Genomic DNA, 18,961 nt, shown 5'->3' with positions numbered 1-18,961 from the left:
ACATGAGACCATCACTAATTTGTGAGATATTTCTGTTTATTGTCACTGAAGTCGTTAAGTAATTTAAAGTGTATACAGTATATATAGTTAAATATGCTGTCTCCTTCATGTACAGTAAATGTACATGTGGCTCAACTGTTTTGCCTATGAGCTGTTTGTAACTTCAGTAGGCTAGCAGGCTACCCAAATTGATGGTTCAATACCCACAAAGTGCACATATCTAAATTGTACATCTGCCGTTACATTTCAGTTCCGTTATCTCCCGAAATAGATATAGCATCTATATAATTAAGTACAAGTGCATAGTATTGTTGTGATTCATACAATCACAATTGACATAAGGTACGGCAGGATTTGAACCCCGGTCGTCCGTGTGTTGTGCTTGGACGTTGCCGTTGCACTATGACATGTTGACTCCCAAATGTATATTGTGGCTTAAATAGTAGCCTACATTGTGTGGAAAGGTATGCAGAAGTGAATGGAAAGCATTGTTGATAAAAACGTACAGATTTAAAACAAACAAGGTAAGTACGCTAATAGGCCTATAGCCTACATTTTGCAGGAACGCTAACATTACTGGCTACACTTGGTAAGTAGGCCAAACCAATGACACCAACTAAGAGTTGAAATTGACGTAGGCTATGGTAGCCTAAAATACTCCTGACAAATATTGGCCGGCTCAAGTAAACTGTTTTATTTGCTCACAATAGGTTTAGGCTTTTTGTTGGTGACAGTGACATTGCATTACTTGCATTCTTCATTTGTGCTTGAAAATAGACATAGACACATAGTGGGTGCCTCTCAACATCCCTCCTCGATCGTCGGTTTTTCGGTTGCTCGGTCCTCCGACTATCCCATTGTTGCCGCCCCATCATTCTTTATCTAGATCAGTGAGGAAGACGATTGAGGAAGGAAGGGAGGATCTATAACAGACAAATGATAGGCAGTGACAGAGTATTTCTAGTGGGTGGGGTATTATACGTTGCCACTTTCTCCACCAATGAAATGTAGCGCTGCGTCCTCAACAAAGGTGTTGGAACAACGGTGTTCGAACACCGGAGGTAGCGAATTGCGACACAGGTACGATGCTTTCTGGAAACAGGTGTAACACTGTCGTTGTTTTATCACAAGTTGCGTCGTACCACGGTGGTTTAGCAACGCCGTTGTTAGCTCTTCTAGAAACGCACCCCAGGTCAGCTAAGACACTTTCCATCAAACACCAGAAACTGGCTGGAGCGTTTTTAAGTCCAAGAGGCATAACCTTGAATTGATAAAAACCAGTGTAGGTAACAAAAGCAGTTTTCGCTATGCTGGAAGGATTCATGGTGACTTGCCAATAGCCATAGTTGAGATCTAATGTGGAAAAGACAGAGAAGCCAGCAAGTGACTCTAATAGCTCATTGATGTTAGGCAAAGGATAAGCGTCAGTTTCTGTTACAGCATTTACTTTCCTATAGTCAACACAGAACCTAAGCCCTCCATCTTTCTTAGGTACTAAAACGACAGGAGAGGCCCATCCTGAATAAGATGGCTCGATGATCCCTTCGTCAAGCAGCTCCTTCAGATGTTTTTCTACTATCAGATGTTTTTTCATAGACATCCTGTAAGGCTTCTGCTTGATTGGTAGGTCAGTGTTAGTGCATATGTGATGTTGCAAGAAATCAGTTTTCCCTGGCTTCAAAGAACACAGGTCAGGTTTGGATTCTAACCCTGCATTCACACTGTCTCCGTCCGTCAACGGATCTCATTCACTTTGCATGGGGCAGACTCGAAATGCATTGTGGGTCCGTCCGTCGCTTCATCTCCGTTGCCTCCGTCAAGAAAGTTGAGAAATGTTCAACTTTTCAGGCAGCGACGGATCCGTCAGCCAATCAGATCACGTGTATGCAAATACACATACGGCAGTTCCAACCTCCGTGATCCGTTGACGGACGGAGACAGTGTGAATGCGGGGTAAGAGGTGTCTCAAACTTGCTTTTTCCCATTCCTTCACATCAGCATTCGCTACAGCAAGGCCACTGTTTGCAAAGAGTGCGATAGGAAAAGGCAAAATCACAAAGAGATTCACGGTCTCCTAGTCTTCGACTTCTGACTCGTTCTGCAAGCTCCTCCTTGTAGTCTTCAGACAAGAAAGCAGAAAGAAAATCTTTTTACAACGTCAGCCCAGGTCATCACCTGAGTCCTAGCAATCTCCCACCAGTCGCGGGCTGTGCCATGAAGAACTGCTCTACAAGTAGCCAGAATCTCTGGATCAGAAAGTGGGTGAACAGGCAGAAAGTCATGACATTTAGATAAATACAAAACAATCATCATTTGGTCTTCCATAAGTGGGAAAAGACAACTTGATGTGATAAATTTTCATAGTAAAAAAAGGATAAAAAGTCTGCACACCAGTATAGCTAGGCCTGTCACGATAACAAATTTTGCTGGACGATAAATTGTCCCAGAAATTATTGCGATAAACGATAATATTGCCGTTCTGAGATCATTTTTATCTAATATAATGATAATGGCATAATAATGCAGGTACACCTTTTCAAAGATCAATAACTTGTATTTCTAAAGAATAAGGAACTGGAATGGGAAGACATTTTGAAATATCCACAATAAATGAACAAAACAACCAAAAACAATAAATACAATGGACTCTCAGTCTCTACTTAAGACTCTGTTTAAGGGCCAGCAAATTAAAACGTGACATGCAACAGGGGGCGTGTAGAGTGACAGTTGCTAAGCCTTATGCACGGAACTAAATGTCATCATAGCTGATCAATTAGACCTACGCAGTCAGCTAAACATTTGAAACTTGCGCAAAACGGCATGAACCCAGCATCTGCACGTCACATAAAATACAAATTGAAGCAATAAGTTGGTCATCGGATAATCCTACTGCAAAGCCTTTTCATAGGTATGCTACGTTTATGACATATAACGTTGATTACGAACACATTTCACCACAGCTGACAATTAGCTTACGACATTTTAACCGGAGCTGCCGGCTGTTTTGGCTGATTCTTGAGCTCTCAGCGGAGTGCAGACTTTCGCGGAGTGTGTCTTTATCAGATGATGAAAAAACTTAGCTTATAAGCATGATTTTCTGAACTGCATTATCACTATTTTTACCCCCATACTTGTCAAGCTACAACAGAAAGCCTCTTCAGTGTGCTTAGGCCAATCGCCAAAGCCTCGTCTAGCCTGTTAATCAAATGAATGTAAGAAAGTAAAGTTGTCCGTCATGTTATTGAAAGATACATGTCTGACAACTGACTGACATGAGGGTTCACTCCTCGTTAGGCTGCGCTAAAGGAAGCACCGTGGTTATCCTCTCTTTCGTAGAGAGAGAGAGAGAGAGAGAGAGAGAGAGAGAGAGAGAGAAGAAGAAAAACAATCAAGCATGAAAATGGAAATTATCGCGGCCGGAAAAGTTATCGAGCTCATTTTTTTTATCGTGCGATTTATTGATTTATTGAATATCGCGACAGGCTTAAGTATAGCTCCCAGTGATAGTTTATTGAAGCAACGTTTCGAGCAGTACGCTCTTCCTCAGGCTCTTCCTCAAATTTTCATAGTACCATGCTGTACCAAGTACTGGCACAGGTACAGTATAATTGGACTCGAACAGACATGGTTTAAATAACCACAGACTGAGAGCTATGCCAATATGCACACACAAGTGAGTATACCAAATACAGTACTGTAAATCAGCCAGAAGAGCATAAAAAGCTCATTTTCAAACCTCAAAACCCACACAGTATTGAAAACGTATGGATGCAAACATTTCCAACAAGCTCAGCACATAGCACAATAGATAGGCCTATGTGATTTTTTTTTCACAGTTCAAAAACTTCAAAATAAAGTTCAGTGTGCAAATAAAGCTCAGCAAAGTGTCTCAGGTTGGGAAACAGAGTCCCACAAAAATTAAACTCAGTGTTGTGACACAAGGTTTTTTTCAGTAGACCTCTCTCGCTCCTTCAATGGTCCTTCGAGCCGGAGCTGAGTGAGTGATACCATGGCGGGCATGGCAAGTCGAGTCGAGAGACTTTGAAATAGAAGAAAAGGATCTCCAAACTGCAACCAATAGTGGGACTGGATCAAGGCCACAACGGGAGGGGCGTCCCCCTGACCGATATGGCTTCCCGAGTTCTGAGGAAGGCAAGACGGAAAACTTCCCTCCACCTGAACCAGAGAAGCAGCAGTCATCAGCCCCATCCTCAGGCACAGCTGCTGAAGTTCACGCAACGGACAGGAGAGACCCTGACCAGTCATCCGGGGAGAGGGAGGACACAGCCACTGAGGAGGGAGAGGAGATGGCTACTGAGAGGGATGTAGGAGTTGAGGAAGAAGCTACCCAGATCTATGCCCAGCCTGAATTGATGGTGGGAGACCCAACCGGTCTGCAGTCTGCTCCGCGACCAGCTCCAGTATCGGCATTGGCCCAGCCCAGCTGTGGAAGACCCAGCAGCCGATCTCAGGGCAAGAACCAGAAGCATGAACCATCACCAAGGCCAAAGAAGGCCCCCTCATCCAGCTACCCCTATACTTATGCCAGTGGAGGTTCCCGAAGGTCACGCAGGAGTCTGCAAGTGGAGCTCACCCCGGTACAAATAGCCACACTTGAGGAGAGGAGAAAGCTAAGGGAACTGGAGGAGATCCAAAATCAGATCCAGGAGGAACAAGCTCTAGATGAAGGGGCACAACAGCTGGATAGACAAGCACAAGAAGCCTTAAAGGAGCGAGAGAGGTTAAGCCGAGCTGTTACTCTACAGCGGCGACTGTGAAAAGTACAAAGAGAATTGGAAGGAGCTCGATTAATAGCCTCATTCACAGGAGATGTAGGAATAACCACTGAATGATGTTCAAAGTAGTGTTCAATGTTCAAAATTCAAAGTTCAGTGTTCAAAGTGTTCAAAGAAGACAATGCTCTTGAACAGACAGCATGCTGTGGGTCATTCCATATAGTATGTTCAATATTTTCATGTTATGTTCTGTGTAATTACTTCAAATGTTTAATTTTCGTAAAGCCTTGCCTTGCCCATCACTACACTGTTGGACTGAAGCCAAATAATGTCCCTGCCACCACACCAATACCATAATGCCCTACAGTCAGAGTCACACCACTGGATGGAAATCACTTAACAGATGTACTCCTCAGTTAGTCTCAAGTTACTGAAGCAGATTAATATTAAAGAGTAGCTTGAAAGCCAAAAGAATTACATGGTCTACAAAAGATCGCAGAGAGCTACTCCACAGTATCTGTGCGTGTGTGTGTGTGTGTGTGTGTGTGTGTGTGTGTGTCATTTCACTGTTACATGTGTTGCATGATGACTTACTTTGTTTCAATTATGGTATTCTTCTATGATACTTGACTGGTTTGTTGACAAAAGCCCAGGATACTTATCCACAAAATATTTAAACAGCTGAGTGATCTCTGTCAGTCTGACACAAGGGATTAAGGAAGTTCCTCTCACATTTCCACAATCACTGTGAGCATTATCAATTAATGACTGTTTTGATTGAATGGCATCATCACTAAAACATGGTTTAACTCCTGACCCACAGTAGATTAAATGCCAATGACAGACTGAAGATAAGGACGGATATATGTTACAGCTCTACTACATCCTTTATTCTGTCCAGTAGCAATGTGTATCTACAGTAGGTTTGAATATGTCCACAGAATGAGAGTGGAGAAATATTTCTGCAGACTGCTGACATTTTAATGGTTTGGAAATGGAAGCTTTTGTGAACGTTCCAAATTAATTGAATGAATGGTACAGTAATTTAAGCCATTCAGTTTGCTTGTGCTAAAAAAAAAGGTGAGCGCTCATCTTTCGTGAACATTGCAAACTTACCCAACATCAAATGCAAAATGGGATTTCACTAGCCCCTTCAGATTTGTTATACAGTACAGTGTTTAAATGAAAATAGCACATACAATCATCCATAGATGCAAGAAGATTTAATCATTTGATAACATTTCTAACAACCAGTACAGAGTATTGAGTATAGAAGGATGTGAATAAAGACACAACTTTGACATAAGTTCATTATTTCTAATTTGTCTTATCTAACTTAAAGCAAAATACAGTATATGGCAATGTACTGCATAATTCAACAATTCTCTATTACAATGAGACTGGAATACAGTATAGCAAAAGTTATTTGTGACAAGGAGAGCCATTGACGAGCAACGAATAACACAAACATTGAGCATGTGAAAATAAAAGATAGAAGGTACAAAAATTTTACATTTGCTCTGCATTTGCTTTGCATTTGTGCTGAAGGACTTCTACAGTAGTTTCCCCCTCCTTCAGGATAACCAACAGATGCCTACATGTGCCACTCCCGATTATCCAGTCATTCAGTTCGACATTCACGACTTTGGCTTCATCCCTGAATGACAAAGTCAGGCTGGTGTTAGTCTGTGAGCAGAGGACAGTGTCCGCAGACATGGACCGGAGGTACAGGACGTCGGTGGCATTGTCATCAGCGCAGTTGTCAATGATGACGGTGTCTCGTGGGAAGACCATCATGTACACATCACTTCCATCTCCTCCAATTAAGTAGTCCTTTCCAGCTTGAGACACAAGGACATCGTTGCCATCAGATCCTTTGAGGAGAGTGGGTTCGTAACCTGCCACCAGTATGTCCGAGTAGATGGTGCCAACCACATTCTCGACATCTTTCAGCACATCTCCTTCTGCGTCAGCCTGCCGACACTCACCAGTAAGCAGGTTGATGTAAACCCCTTCGCCAGTGCTGTGGTTTCCCTGGTAAAACACTGTGTCTCTTCCTTCGCCACCATCCATCAAGTCTGCCCCTGGTCCAGGGATGAAAGCATCAGAGCCTGGCCCTCCCATCATGGTGTCATCCCCTTCTTCTCCGTAAAGGGTGTCGTCACCGCTGCCCCCCAGAAGGATGTCATTTCCCCGGCCCCCCATTAAGGTGTCGTGACCAGGGCCTCCATTGATCATGTCAACCTTCACGCCACCTGTGAGAGCATTGTCCAAATCATTACCTTCAATGCTATTGGATTGCTGGGGGCATCCTTGGACTGTATGAATGGCTGAAAGGTTTGCATGTGCATTTAAATCCATTCTGCAATCAGTCCACTCATTTTCCATCTTGACTTTGTAGGCTTTGATAAACATAGTTTTAGGGTTTGCATCCTCCAGATATCCAAGTCGAAAGTGTACTCCATCAGATGTCACAAAGGACAGGTGTTGGTACTGTTCACCTAGATGATATTTATGCAAACGGACCTGCATGTCGTGACCTTTGTTTTTGGCTCTGATCAGAACATTATATCCTTCAGACAAAACTGTGAGAGACCCACTGAAAAAGTCAGCTTCAAGGAGAACTCTGTCTTCCTTCATGTCTTTTGATAAGTTATCTATCTCAATGTTTGTTCCATATTCAGATTTCACCACATAGGTGTCTATACCATCTAACCCTGCCATCAGCCCACCCCCTAGGTAAGAGTCCAGTTTGTTGTCTTTTGCATTGCCAGTCATGTCAACAAATCCTGAGGAGCCAAATAATTCTAACACAGACACAAACTCTCTTTGATTCATGAACATGGTGTGTGAGTCACTTGTCTTTTGTCTGTTGTCCACCATTTGTGGGTACTTCAAGTTCAGCGAGTACTTGCATACCATTTGGTAAATCTCATGTCTTCTTCCCATAGACCCTGAGGAAAATAAAGGCTGATCAGCATAAGGACAGCCGTGATCCTGAAACTTTTCTTGGCCGGCGAACGCGTTACGAAACACTGAAGAACTTGGTGAGGCACGACATATTACCTCCAAAACACCATCGCTCTCATCAGCATCATATGAACAAGGTCCTAGCAATGTTGATTGTTTGATGCCATCTTTTGTCATTCTCTCATTCATCTTATTAAACATTTGTGAGTCCATTTGTCTTTGGAAATGTGTATTGCTTGTAAGTGAAGTGGCAAGTTCACAAATAAATGTATTGGATGGCAGGTTGAAAGTCACTCCATCAGATGATTGAATCTGAAGATGTTGAGACATAATTGAACCAAACCACCCCTTGATGAAGACTTGCTCTGTGCCATTTATTAACAATTTAAGGTTTTCTCCATCACACTTGCATTTGATGAACTCATATCCTTCTCTTATGTACAGCATGTCTGCTGCAAGATCTGGAGAGTAATTGTCAATAGTTTTCAATCCATAGCCTGGAGTGACAACGTACCAATCATTCCCTCCTCGACCACAAAGAAAATCAGTACCTTTTCCTGTAACTATAATGTTTTGCTGGCTGTTACCTCTGATAATGTCATTAAAGTCTGATCCCCGCACCTCTGTGACGTGTTCATAGACCTCGTCCCCTTCCAGATCCACTTGAAGAGGATTTTTGGATTTGCTGTAATCCAAAACTCCAATTAAGATGCACTTGCTCGTGAAAGGGTTGAGTGTCATGCAAGAGGACCGGTCTGTTGAAACCGTGAAGGTTATAAAGTCCTCTGTGACAATCACCAGGTGGCGATCTGCTTCCGAACGAAACCAGTTTAGAAGAGTGACGGTGACGGGAGAGCTTCGATCAGCAAAAGGTGTCAGTGTCACGTGGTCACCGAACACCCTGACTGTAATGTCACGAATCTTTGCCTCAAGGAGCACCATGTCCTGTTTGTTGTCACTGGAATAGTTCTCAATGGACACTGCTGAATTTGCTCGTTTTTTAATCATGTAGACATCCTCCCCTTCCTTTCCTCTCAAGGTGTCACTGCCTCCTCCACCATCAATGAAGTTATTCTCAGCATTTCCTGTCAGTTGGTCATTGTGAGCTGAACCGAAGACATTGATCACTGTGTTGAGAGGATGCTGGGATGCATCAACTCTTTGACCTTCAGTTTTAGACATCATATTTATACTCTGAGCAACTAGCTTGACGGAGGATACCACAGCACTTGAAATGTCAAAAGCAACACCATCCTCTGACATCATGTTTATGTGGCGGTACTCCTCTCCAACAAACCAGTTAAGAATTCTAACATTATGGGTGTTCAAGAAATTTAAAATCACATCATTCCCAGATTTCCTCACATTTAACTGTCGGAAGTTAACGCTAAACACAAGCATGTCCATTGTTTTCACAGGGTCATAGTTGTTAATAACTGTGCTGCCTCCCTGACTGGGAATAACGTAGGTGTCTCTACCCCCCTGACCTTCCACATAACTTTTCTGTGGTCCCAAAAAGAATGTGTCATCACCACTCTTTCCATAAAGTCGGTAATAATAGCTTAACATTATTTCCATGATATGTTCATCTGTATTAGTCTGAACAGCGAAGAAGTTATTGTCCTGATTGTTTCCTTCATAATAACCATATCTGGTGTTGGGGATAACCTTATAGCCAGAGACTACATCTATGGAACCAGCAGGTATGAATAGTAATACTTTCAACTGTATGGTGCTGTACTGTAACTGCTGAGATTCCCCAATCCCAAGGATTATGTCTTTTGTGTTACTTGTGTCAACTGTCCAACATTTTTTACCAAGGGTTGTTCTAGAGGAGACAAAATAATCCATGCAAAATGTTGAATACCAATTATCAGACAGACAGAATGTTATACCACCTCCACTCATTGACATTTCTCCGCCTGTGAAATCAATAGCTTTCCTATTGGCCTGTACCTCTCTGAAGGAGTAGTATTTCCGGTAGTCGGATATCTGTTCCACAAGCCGCCGTCCTTCCTCAATCTCACGATAGGGCACGGTATAAAAAAAGCTAATAACATCCAGGGCAAAATGCAAAATCCCTTTACCAAGGCCACGGAAAAAGGCCCCAATTTTGTCCAGCACTCCAGCATCTGGTGGAAGGTTTCTTAGCTCAGACTCTATGCTTAAATAGACATCATCAAACAACATACGAATTGCACTGATGGCCAGGTTTAGAGGAACTATTATTGGCGCTAGTGCTGGTACGGCCAACTCAACCACATCCAACACAAGCATGACAGAATCAAATCCAGCACCAATATACCCCAGTGCATCTCCTCTTTTGAAGTCCTCGACAAGGCTGTATATTCCAAATCCGATTCCGACCACTGGCAATACTCGCAATGCAACTTTAGAGACTGGGTTTCTCAATACTGTATTAATGGTTCTGATAACCTTTGTGTTTTTCGTCACTGCTAGTTTTTTCCCAAGCACTGCCATGCTCAGGCCGGTGGCTCCGTGAGCTGTCTGCAGAGTCCCCATGACTCCATGTTCTATGTCACCTCTCTCAAAAGATTCTACGGCTCCTCTGGCACCCAGCATCAGTCCCATGACTCCCATGGCCATCCCTGCGCGTTCCAAGTGCTTCGAGCCCATGTGGGTCTTTCCAGGCTCTGGAATCTCCATCTCTGAAATGCTCTCCATGCTTTTCCTGATCTCGTCCATGTGCACCTGTCCCTCCTCTGGTAGTTTTACTTTGGCACTGTATTTCTCATGAGGGTTTTTCTTTGATACTACCTCAAAGTAGCAGTCTCCTTCTTTTACTTGGATGCTGTCGTGTTTGAAAACAAAGTCTTTCAGCGACTCTCCGAACTGCTTTTGTAAATGATTTTGAATCTCCTCAGACAGCACAGCAGAGGACCGTGAGTAATGGGAGGAGAGCTTCATCGACTGTTCCACATTTGCATACACATGCAGATCTCGCCCTGTTATGGCTCCTTCCGTTGATCCTCCCAAGGCCCCTGAGAATTCCTGGTTACGCTGTGGCCTGTTGATGGCATCTGAGTATTGTTGGATTGCATTTTGAAAATTAGGTTCCAGTATTTGATTGCTGTGCACATACTGAATTAAATGTCTGGCCAAATCTGTAGTGAATTCCTTTTCGCCTAACCATGCATTGTAGACTATGCCTTCATTTTTAATTAGTTCAACCAGACTTTCTCGTCTCAATTTATATATTCTTCTTTTCAGTCCTGTTGTTGGCACATCACTTGAACCATAAAAGCCTCTTTGGGGTTTGTTCATCCAAGTACCACCTCTTGCCATTGGATGTTTTTTTAACAGAAATTCTAGTCCCATTTTAACAGTCTCTGGATGACCACTTTTGGTCATGTCCACTGCCATTGTAATCAGTGGAAATGTACGAAAATTTCTTGCAGACTCTGACATTACAGAGGCAAGAAAGCAGGTACAAAACCAAGCTTCTGTTGAGTGAGCTAGTTTCATTATCTCCAAAGGGTTGTATAGAGTTTCCCTGACAAATTTACCATAATCACTTTCACTTTTCTCTTGAATTGCTGAGTGTATGGAGCGGTACGTGTGCTTGTCTTTCTGCTCAACAATGCTGTTTTTGATCATCTCTATTTTGCCATTATCACCAATTTCATTATTATTTAACCGTTTCCCAACAGGATATATATAAAGATTTTCAGGATCCATGAAGAAAATCCAGTCACGCAACATAATATATGTGTCTTGTCTGTTGTCTCCATCGTATGCAAAACGAGTGATCAAATTAAGAATATCTTCACTGGATTTGATTTCATAGCCGTTTTTAAGCTTCTGCTCTACAACTGAATTGTGTAGTATATGCTCTGGTGTACCATCCATTTCTTTGATGACATATTGAAAATCACTTGATATTTTAGGCCGATTTATGTTACTTACATCTCGATTTCCAAAAAAGGCCCATGCCAAACTTTCCAAGACGTCAGTGTGAGACTCGCGTATATTTTGATTGACAAATTTCTTTGGCTCAGCTGGAGGAATATTTTGTGTCTCTATGTCACCCAGAAAGTTTTTCTCATTTGAAAAAATCTCCTTTCCTTTGCTGTTGGGCTCAATCTTGATGGTCGTCTTTCCATCCTCAGTCCTCCAAGCAATCACTTTCTTGCTGTCGTCTTTATGCCTCATGACCTCCAGTCCACTGGGTGTGATCTCCACCGTAACTTTCTCTCCTGAATTGCTCACCTGCAAAATGGAGCTCCTCAAATGAAGCTCGGTGTGAACAGACCTGGCATGGAGCTCGTTCAGTAATTTGGTGATGAAAGATTCATCAGCGCCAACCTCACAGGCCACAACACTGGTGGTTTTGATCTCTCCTCCCAACCTCTCTATACTTGAGATGATCTCACCCACCTTCTCTGGCCGGTACCCAGACAGCCTCGTTTCCCCATCACTGCCCTTTCGTCCATGACCTACTAGAACCAGTCGGCTATCCTGCGACAAAAGCGAGGGATCTCCTTTGATTAATTTAGGATGTCCGTTCTGATCCAGCATGTACACAGAGGTTACTGTGGGGTGTTTCTCATACAAGAAGGTGGCGGCTTGCCGAACCACTCGGTCATCTTCCATGATCAGGATACTCTGTGTATCATACTGGGTTGTGGGGTCCATGCCTCGTGGTGAAATTTTGGGAGTGTACTTGACAACTAAGTCATTATGATCAAGTATCTTATAGTCCTGTTTGTTAGTTTCCAAAATAGCACTAAGTCCATGTGTTTTGAATACTCTCATGAAATTAATCTGAAAATAATCACTTGTGTTGCCATCAATAGAGAATAGAGATGCAGATTTAAGTTTCGTCTGAAGCAGTTTTGCAGCCAATGTTGAACCACCATACTTTGAAAGACTATCCTTTGAGGTGCAACCAAATATCCTCACCACTGTGTCCGTGTTTACTGTTGTGAAGCACGAGACATTGTATAGACACGATTGTCCAACCTTCATGGAGTTCAGAGGGTCTCCTTGGAATTCTTCTTCTGCTCTCTGGAGTGTCTCTGCCTCTTCGTCCATCAGGAGGAGAACTTTGTTTCGATAGGTGTATGACCATTCTGATGCAGACAGCAGTGAATCTTGAAGCTTCTGTTCCTCAACATGTACCAGAAAACCTTTGAAGTCCTGTGAGAAACAATTTGAAAGTATGTAGGCAAATGTCTATTATTCAAGGACTTATTGTACATTAAGTATTAAGAATGTTTTTGCTGATATTACACTCAATGATATAGGCTAGACAAAATGTTCTTATAATTAAAGGAGAATATTACAGGAACAAGTAATGGAGGTTGGTTGATAACCACCCATTTTTGTAGGTGTTGGTACGGGGTATTACCGGTAATGCTCTTACCTGTTCTTTTTGGAGAAAGCACTGTGGTAAATCCTGACAGCCTTTCAAGACTTCAAATATGTCCCTCTCTGTATTTTCATCCAGTGTAACACTATAGTGCAAAAGTACACAGTATGTGTTCATTCTTCAAACTGTATCCACATATCAAATTGTTTCACATTTCACACTGAGAACATGTAGCTTTACCTTTCAGAATCCGACAGTTGACGGCTAGCTGGTCCCAGTCTCCTCTGGAACACTGCTGATCGGAGCAAAGGGATACTGTAACAACAGAAGAGTTATATAAAAAAAAAACCTTCAGATCATAAGCATAAGCTATATCCATTTTTAAGAATAATAGTCATGTTAGTGAATCGAATAACAACACAATTACAGCTACTGAAATGACCTGAAAAACAACTAAACAACAACAAAAAAAGATGTTAAAATTCCAACCCAACCCAAGAGTTTGGAACCAAACTCTTCATTTACATGGTGTGTTTTCCAGTTAGCCTATTAGCCTGTTTGATTTGCATTGAGCTCAATGAGCATCATCATGAGGGAACTTTATCAGGATGCATAGTATCCTGGATCCATGAAATAGCTGGCCTTTAAAAATAGCTCCTATGGGAATTTAACATAGGGGTCAAATAATGCCCCCTGCGTTTAAGGAAGAACATTTATTTATTTACGATACATTCTTCAATCACAAAGAATATTGGTGTCCTTAGCGGTTGGATTTCAAGTTCAAGTTCGAGTTTATTGTCATGTACTCATAAAAAAGAATTTATAAGAAATGCAACTCATTGTGCTCAAGTGTCCATAAATAAATTAAAAAGACAAATAAATAAATAGATACTATACAAAAGAGGGGTTGGGGAGCACCAAGGGACAAAGAGATCAATTGTCAAAAGATGATTTTATATCCCTCTTTTTTGTCAACTTTAGCATGCGGTCAAATACTTGTGCAGCCATGGCCTACTGTTTAGGGCTTCGAGGTTGTAACCGGAGGGTTGCCGGTTTGATCCCTGACCAGTCCACAGCTGAAGTGCCCTTGAGCAAGACACCTAACCCCTCACTGCTCCCCGTTCACCGCTGTTGGAGAGGCAGCTAACTGCTCTGGGTTAGTGTGTGCTTCATCACACTGTGTATTCACTGTGTGCTGTGTTCACTAATTCACAAGTTGGGATAAATGGAGAGACAGAATTTCACTCATAGGATCAGAAAAGTACAGTACATATACTTATACTATACAGTATATAATACTTAATCCCCCACTGTATAATATCATATATATAGATATAGATATAGATAGATAGATAGATAGATAGATAGATAGATAGATAGATATTTCAAATATGCTGTTTTTTTTTGTTCTCCATTGAGATTTAAGTGCAAACCTTGCTCTTATTAAACAAAAAATCCCTCAAGGGATTAATATTAAGAAAGATTATTGAACTTTTGCCACCTGGCTTTTCTTGTAGACCTCTTGTAAACAAAAAAATGCTTTTGGGATTTACCCTAGTTAAAGTGAAAAAATAAATTGTATGATTTCACTTTTTTTTTACATCGTCCTAAATACATAATCGTGATTAAGATTTTAAAGCGATTAATCGAACAGGCCTAACACACACACACACACACACACATCCCATTACCCCCACCACACACACTCACAAGCGAAAACTCACAGACAGAGAAGCACACATACACAAAAACAAGCGCCCATACAAACACACACACTCATTTACATAAAAGTTGCAGTAGGGGATGGAGTAGGAGATTGAAACAAATTGACAAGTGTGATTTATTTTTGCGGAGAGAATGTGCATGACAGAGCGGTGGTCATACAGTATTTTGTACTGCTTTGCGGTACATCTACTGTAGTTTCATACATGTTTATGAGTGTGAAATCAGTATACAGCGTGTGAGTGTACAGAGATATTAAATTAAGGCTTACTGTGCGTCAGGTTTTGTCTCGCGGGTAAACTGGTTGTGCAGTCCCCTCAGTCTGTGAAGAGAAACTAGGCTTGCAGGTAGGTCCTCCCAGTCCTCATCTGACAACTCTGTAGAGATCACACAATTATAGAACTCAAGAGACCATCTCAGCCCTGGATATACAAAACTGACTGCTTAATAGGAGGGTCAAAAACTGCTCATGAAAGTGTACTGTACATCTGTTTTGTGGTGACATATTTCCATCTTGTAAAAGCATGTGTTAATCCAATTGTCCAGTTACTGTATATAGGCCTACAGTACGTCAATAAGAGGAACATTCAAAGACAACAGAATCGCTATTCAGAGCACCAGTTTTGCGTCTTTGTAGTGTATCAAAAGCAACCTTGACTTTCTTCTTCATTTTCTCCCTGCTTGTTGACATCATATCATGTATTTTAATATTTCATGATACGGTAGCTAAACATTTGATTCCTTGTAATGTTGTCATCAGTTAACTTCATTCAACTGCGTTTGAGATTGAAGTATGCCGTACAGTTGTGAACGTGCGCAAATTACAGTAGGGGTGGAGAGAAGCACTGATTACCCAATGTAGGCCTACTTCAGGTTTGATAAATACCTTGTAAACTGAAGAACCACAACATGCACTTTGCACGGGTTGACCATGGGGCTGACAACAATACGTTCGCAAATGTAGGCTATGTAGGCTAGCCTATATCTGGCCCTGGATGTCTGATGTTTGACATAGTTTCTGACTACTAATGACCGGCTGATGAAGTAAAGGAAGCACTGGAACACATACTGTAGATGTGTATGTTCGTTATATTTTTTACAGCAAAAAATAATAGAACTAAAAACATTTCAATGGTTTATGTCCTCATCAGAGCCAGATGTAAGCCAAAATAAGGAACATCCCATATTTGTAGGCTATGTACTGTATACTGTTCTTATTATGTCATACTATGTTTGACATTCATAATAATTGATTACATACAAAGTTAAGTGGCACGTACAGTGGTGTTTATGTAAGGGATAATGTATAGAACGCCGGTCATTATCGGAAAATAATTCCCGACAGGATGAACAGAACCCCGACGCGCAGCGGAGGGGTTTTGCTTCGTCCTGAAGGGAATTATTTTCCGATAATGACCGGCGTTCTATACATTATCCCGCTTATTATATGGCTACTTGCCAAAAAGAGAAATGAAACTTAACTCAATGTGTCTTTAGCAATGACTTGGCTACCGTTTGGTGGCTTCCGCTAACTTCTAGAAAATAAATAGTTCGCCACAGTTGACAGTTGTTAGGTGTTGCCTGGCAACATACTTGGTAACTTTCAATGAAATTCCATTGCAACCAGCGAACGGCTTTGTTGCGGATTGATATGAAAGACGTGAATTAGAAGCACAAAACCCGTTGCCATTGACAGCGGTCATTATATACTTTCACCGGTGGTTATACATATTAATCACCGGTAGAACGTTGGGGAGGCCCATTCAAAGTGAATGGGAGCTCTCTCAACATTCTAGAGAGCCATATAATAATATGAGATAAAATCAGCATTGTAGTGCCTACCAAACTCCTTGGTCTGGAACACGAGACTCACAAACAGCAGTAGCCACAAAACCAGGGCTCTCTCTGTCTGTCCAGCCATGGCTGCTGCACCTGTTACCCATACAAAGTCTGTTTTTACCAACCACAGAACTGCATGTTTCCTTAACAAGTAACAGTAGTAGGCTACATCAGATTGGTCTCACCATTGATTAATTTAGCAGCAATGATATGCATTACAATTAAGGTTGTTTGCACCAACATTATACAAGCTACAATTGAGTACAAACATTTATATCCAACTTCTCTAAAATCACAAAATGTGGTACACAGAGAGTTATTGTTGCCAACACAATATTAAAATAAAGCCACAAGGGGCAACGATCGGGCTCCAAGCAGCCCTTGGGGACCCTTATTGCTTATTGAAATAATGTATACATTTGGCAGAATTTGGAGCTGTAAGCCAGAGTGGCAACTGCAGATCTCAGCCTTACAGTAGACCTTTAGAACTGTGAGAACTGAGTTGCACTTTGCCTCGGGTGGATATTGAGGCTGGGTCTCCACTCTCCAGAGTGTTAGGATGACATTGAGCTATCGACGAAGCACTGCTACTTGGGTACAGATCAATAGCAGATCATATCAATTCCCGCAAATTCTGGGTGACCTTGCAATTTTGTCCAAACACTCCAACTATTCCTCAAATTTGACCGATATCTCAGTGAAAATCACTACCACAACAGTAGAGACCGCCTCATAGCTTGTTTGGTTCTCTGCAGGTTTGATGTCAATGAATATAAGGCTAAAGTTAATGATCTGCTGATCATGCCGGCCTACTTGGTCTACTGACATTTGAGTAGGCTGACTATTGGCACACTTTTACATCTGGAGATGTCCTAGTGAGATGTTTGCTTGTAGTTTGTGTGTTTACCACAATCATAGACAGTAACATTGCAAGACACTCCCCTTACAAGAAATTGTTGCAGTCATACTGAAGTTTTTTTTTTTTTTCAAAGTACAGTGCAGTTGAGTAGTATTTTCATGTTCTATGCAGTACAGTGTCTAAATTGCTATCCAAAATACTACATTTCTTGCATTAGAACTGCAAATATTTTCTCCAAAACTGACACTTTTTTTGACACTTTAAGTAATGCAGTTATTTTTTATAGGGGTCAACTTTTCTATGATCCAAGAAAGATTTAATTTGAATTATTTTTTAACATTTCTGTTAGCTAATGACATAGAAAACATCCCGGGTAGCTGTCTTTTTCTGCCAGTTTTAAGGCTATAATACTTTGTCAATTAACCCAGCCAAAGCATATCCTCATTTAGCTACAAATAATATTTGATGTTTCTAATATGAATATTGATTGATCAGTGTGATTTTGGTCGTACTACCCTTAGTTGACATACATTTTCAAATAAATAAATAAAATATCAAATCTATTATTGCAGTTTTCACTTCATCTGTGATGTGCTTGGTCAGTAGATAGCTGGATGGCTTATTGCTGCCGCTAGTGTTATCTCATTCCCTTCTCATAAAAACTCGATGTTGCAGTTTGTTTGCTTAATTTTTGAGCTTTCTGTTTTCTGAGAGTTTCTGGTTGAAATTGTGTGGGTAATGATAAGGTTAAGCTGTAAACTGATAAATTGTGTGTTTTTTTTAACTGAACTGAGATTACGTACATGTTCATTTCTCAGGTGTACTTTGAACCCATTCCTTTGTCGTTTCTGTCACAAATCTACCACATAGCCTGGTTGTACAGTATGCCAGTACTATTTTTTTGTATCAAATACATTTTTCAGACATTTGTACTATTGATGATGAGAGAACTTTTATAAAAACTGATTATGCATTAGATATTGTGTCTGTTAATGACTAGACATTTATATATGTTTTCATGCAGACAGCCTGGGGTCAAGCTCAAGAATATGCAAAATGAATGTATAACAACAACATACCACAGCTTGCTGCATAGTCTTAAAACACCTCCCCAAAAATGAACAACATTCATAGCTGACTTTCCCTCTGTGGCTTTCACATAATAACAACACAACATTGATATAATCATCATCATCATCACTACCACCACCACCACTGATATTAGTGTTAGTGTATGGAGTGTGTAATGTGTAAGTGCTAGTTACCTTCCACACAGCCTGAGATTTGTCAGAAGAGTGAGGAATCGCTCACTCTACACTCCACTTTTATGGCCATGGGGATTGTATGCACTACCATTAGTCAACTCATGTAACCGTTATGATTATTTTTAGTCAAAGATTTCATCAGTGAAATGAGGAATTTGGAAGAAAAGAGGAATAACACAAAGAGGGAAGTGATATATACTGTAGGAGAACATCATGGGAATAGGAGTGTGTGTTTGTG

The 18,961-nt window shown here is 41.2% G+C and overlaps 1 protein-coding gene across 1 annotated transcript; it reads right to left on the bottom strand.

Moving 5' to 3' along the window:
* Positions 1-5,822: 5,822 nt before the first annotated feature.
* LOC134071203 (uncharacterized) lies at positions 5,823-18,762 on the bottom strand. Its single transcript, XM_062527826.1, has 6 exons — positions 18,724-18,762; positions 16,603-16,692; positions 15,032-15,137; positions 13,279-13,353; positions 13,093-13,183; positions 5,823-12,866 (listed from the first exon to the last, which is right to left on the bottom strand). The coding sequence occupies exons 2-6, from the start codon at positions 16,679-16,681 to the stop codon at positions 6,246-6,248; spliced, it is 6,972 nt and encodes a 2,323-aa protein (XP_062383810.1). The 5' UTR covers positions 16,682-16,692; positions 18,724-18,762; the 3' UTR covers positions 5,823-6,245.
* Positions 18,763-18,961: the final 199 nt, after the last annotated feature.

This window comes from Sardina pilchardus, chromosome 23 (assembly GCF_963854185.1).
Source record: "Sardina pilchardus chromosome 23, fSarPil1.1, whole genome shotgun sequence".
NCBI lineage: Eukaryota > Metazoa > Chordata > Actinopteri > Clupeiformes > Clupeidae > Sardina > Sardina pilchardus.
Note: the sequence above shows the minus strand (reverse complement) of the source record. Positions and strands in the feature narration are given on the sequence as shown.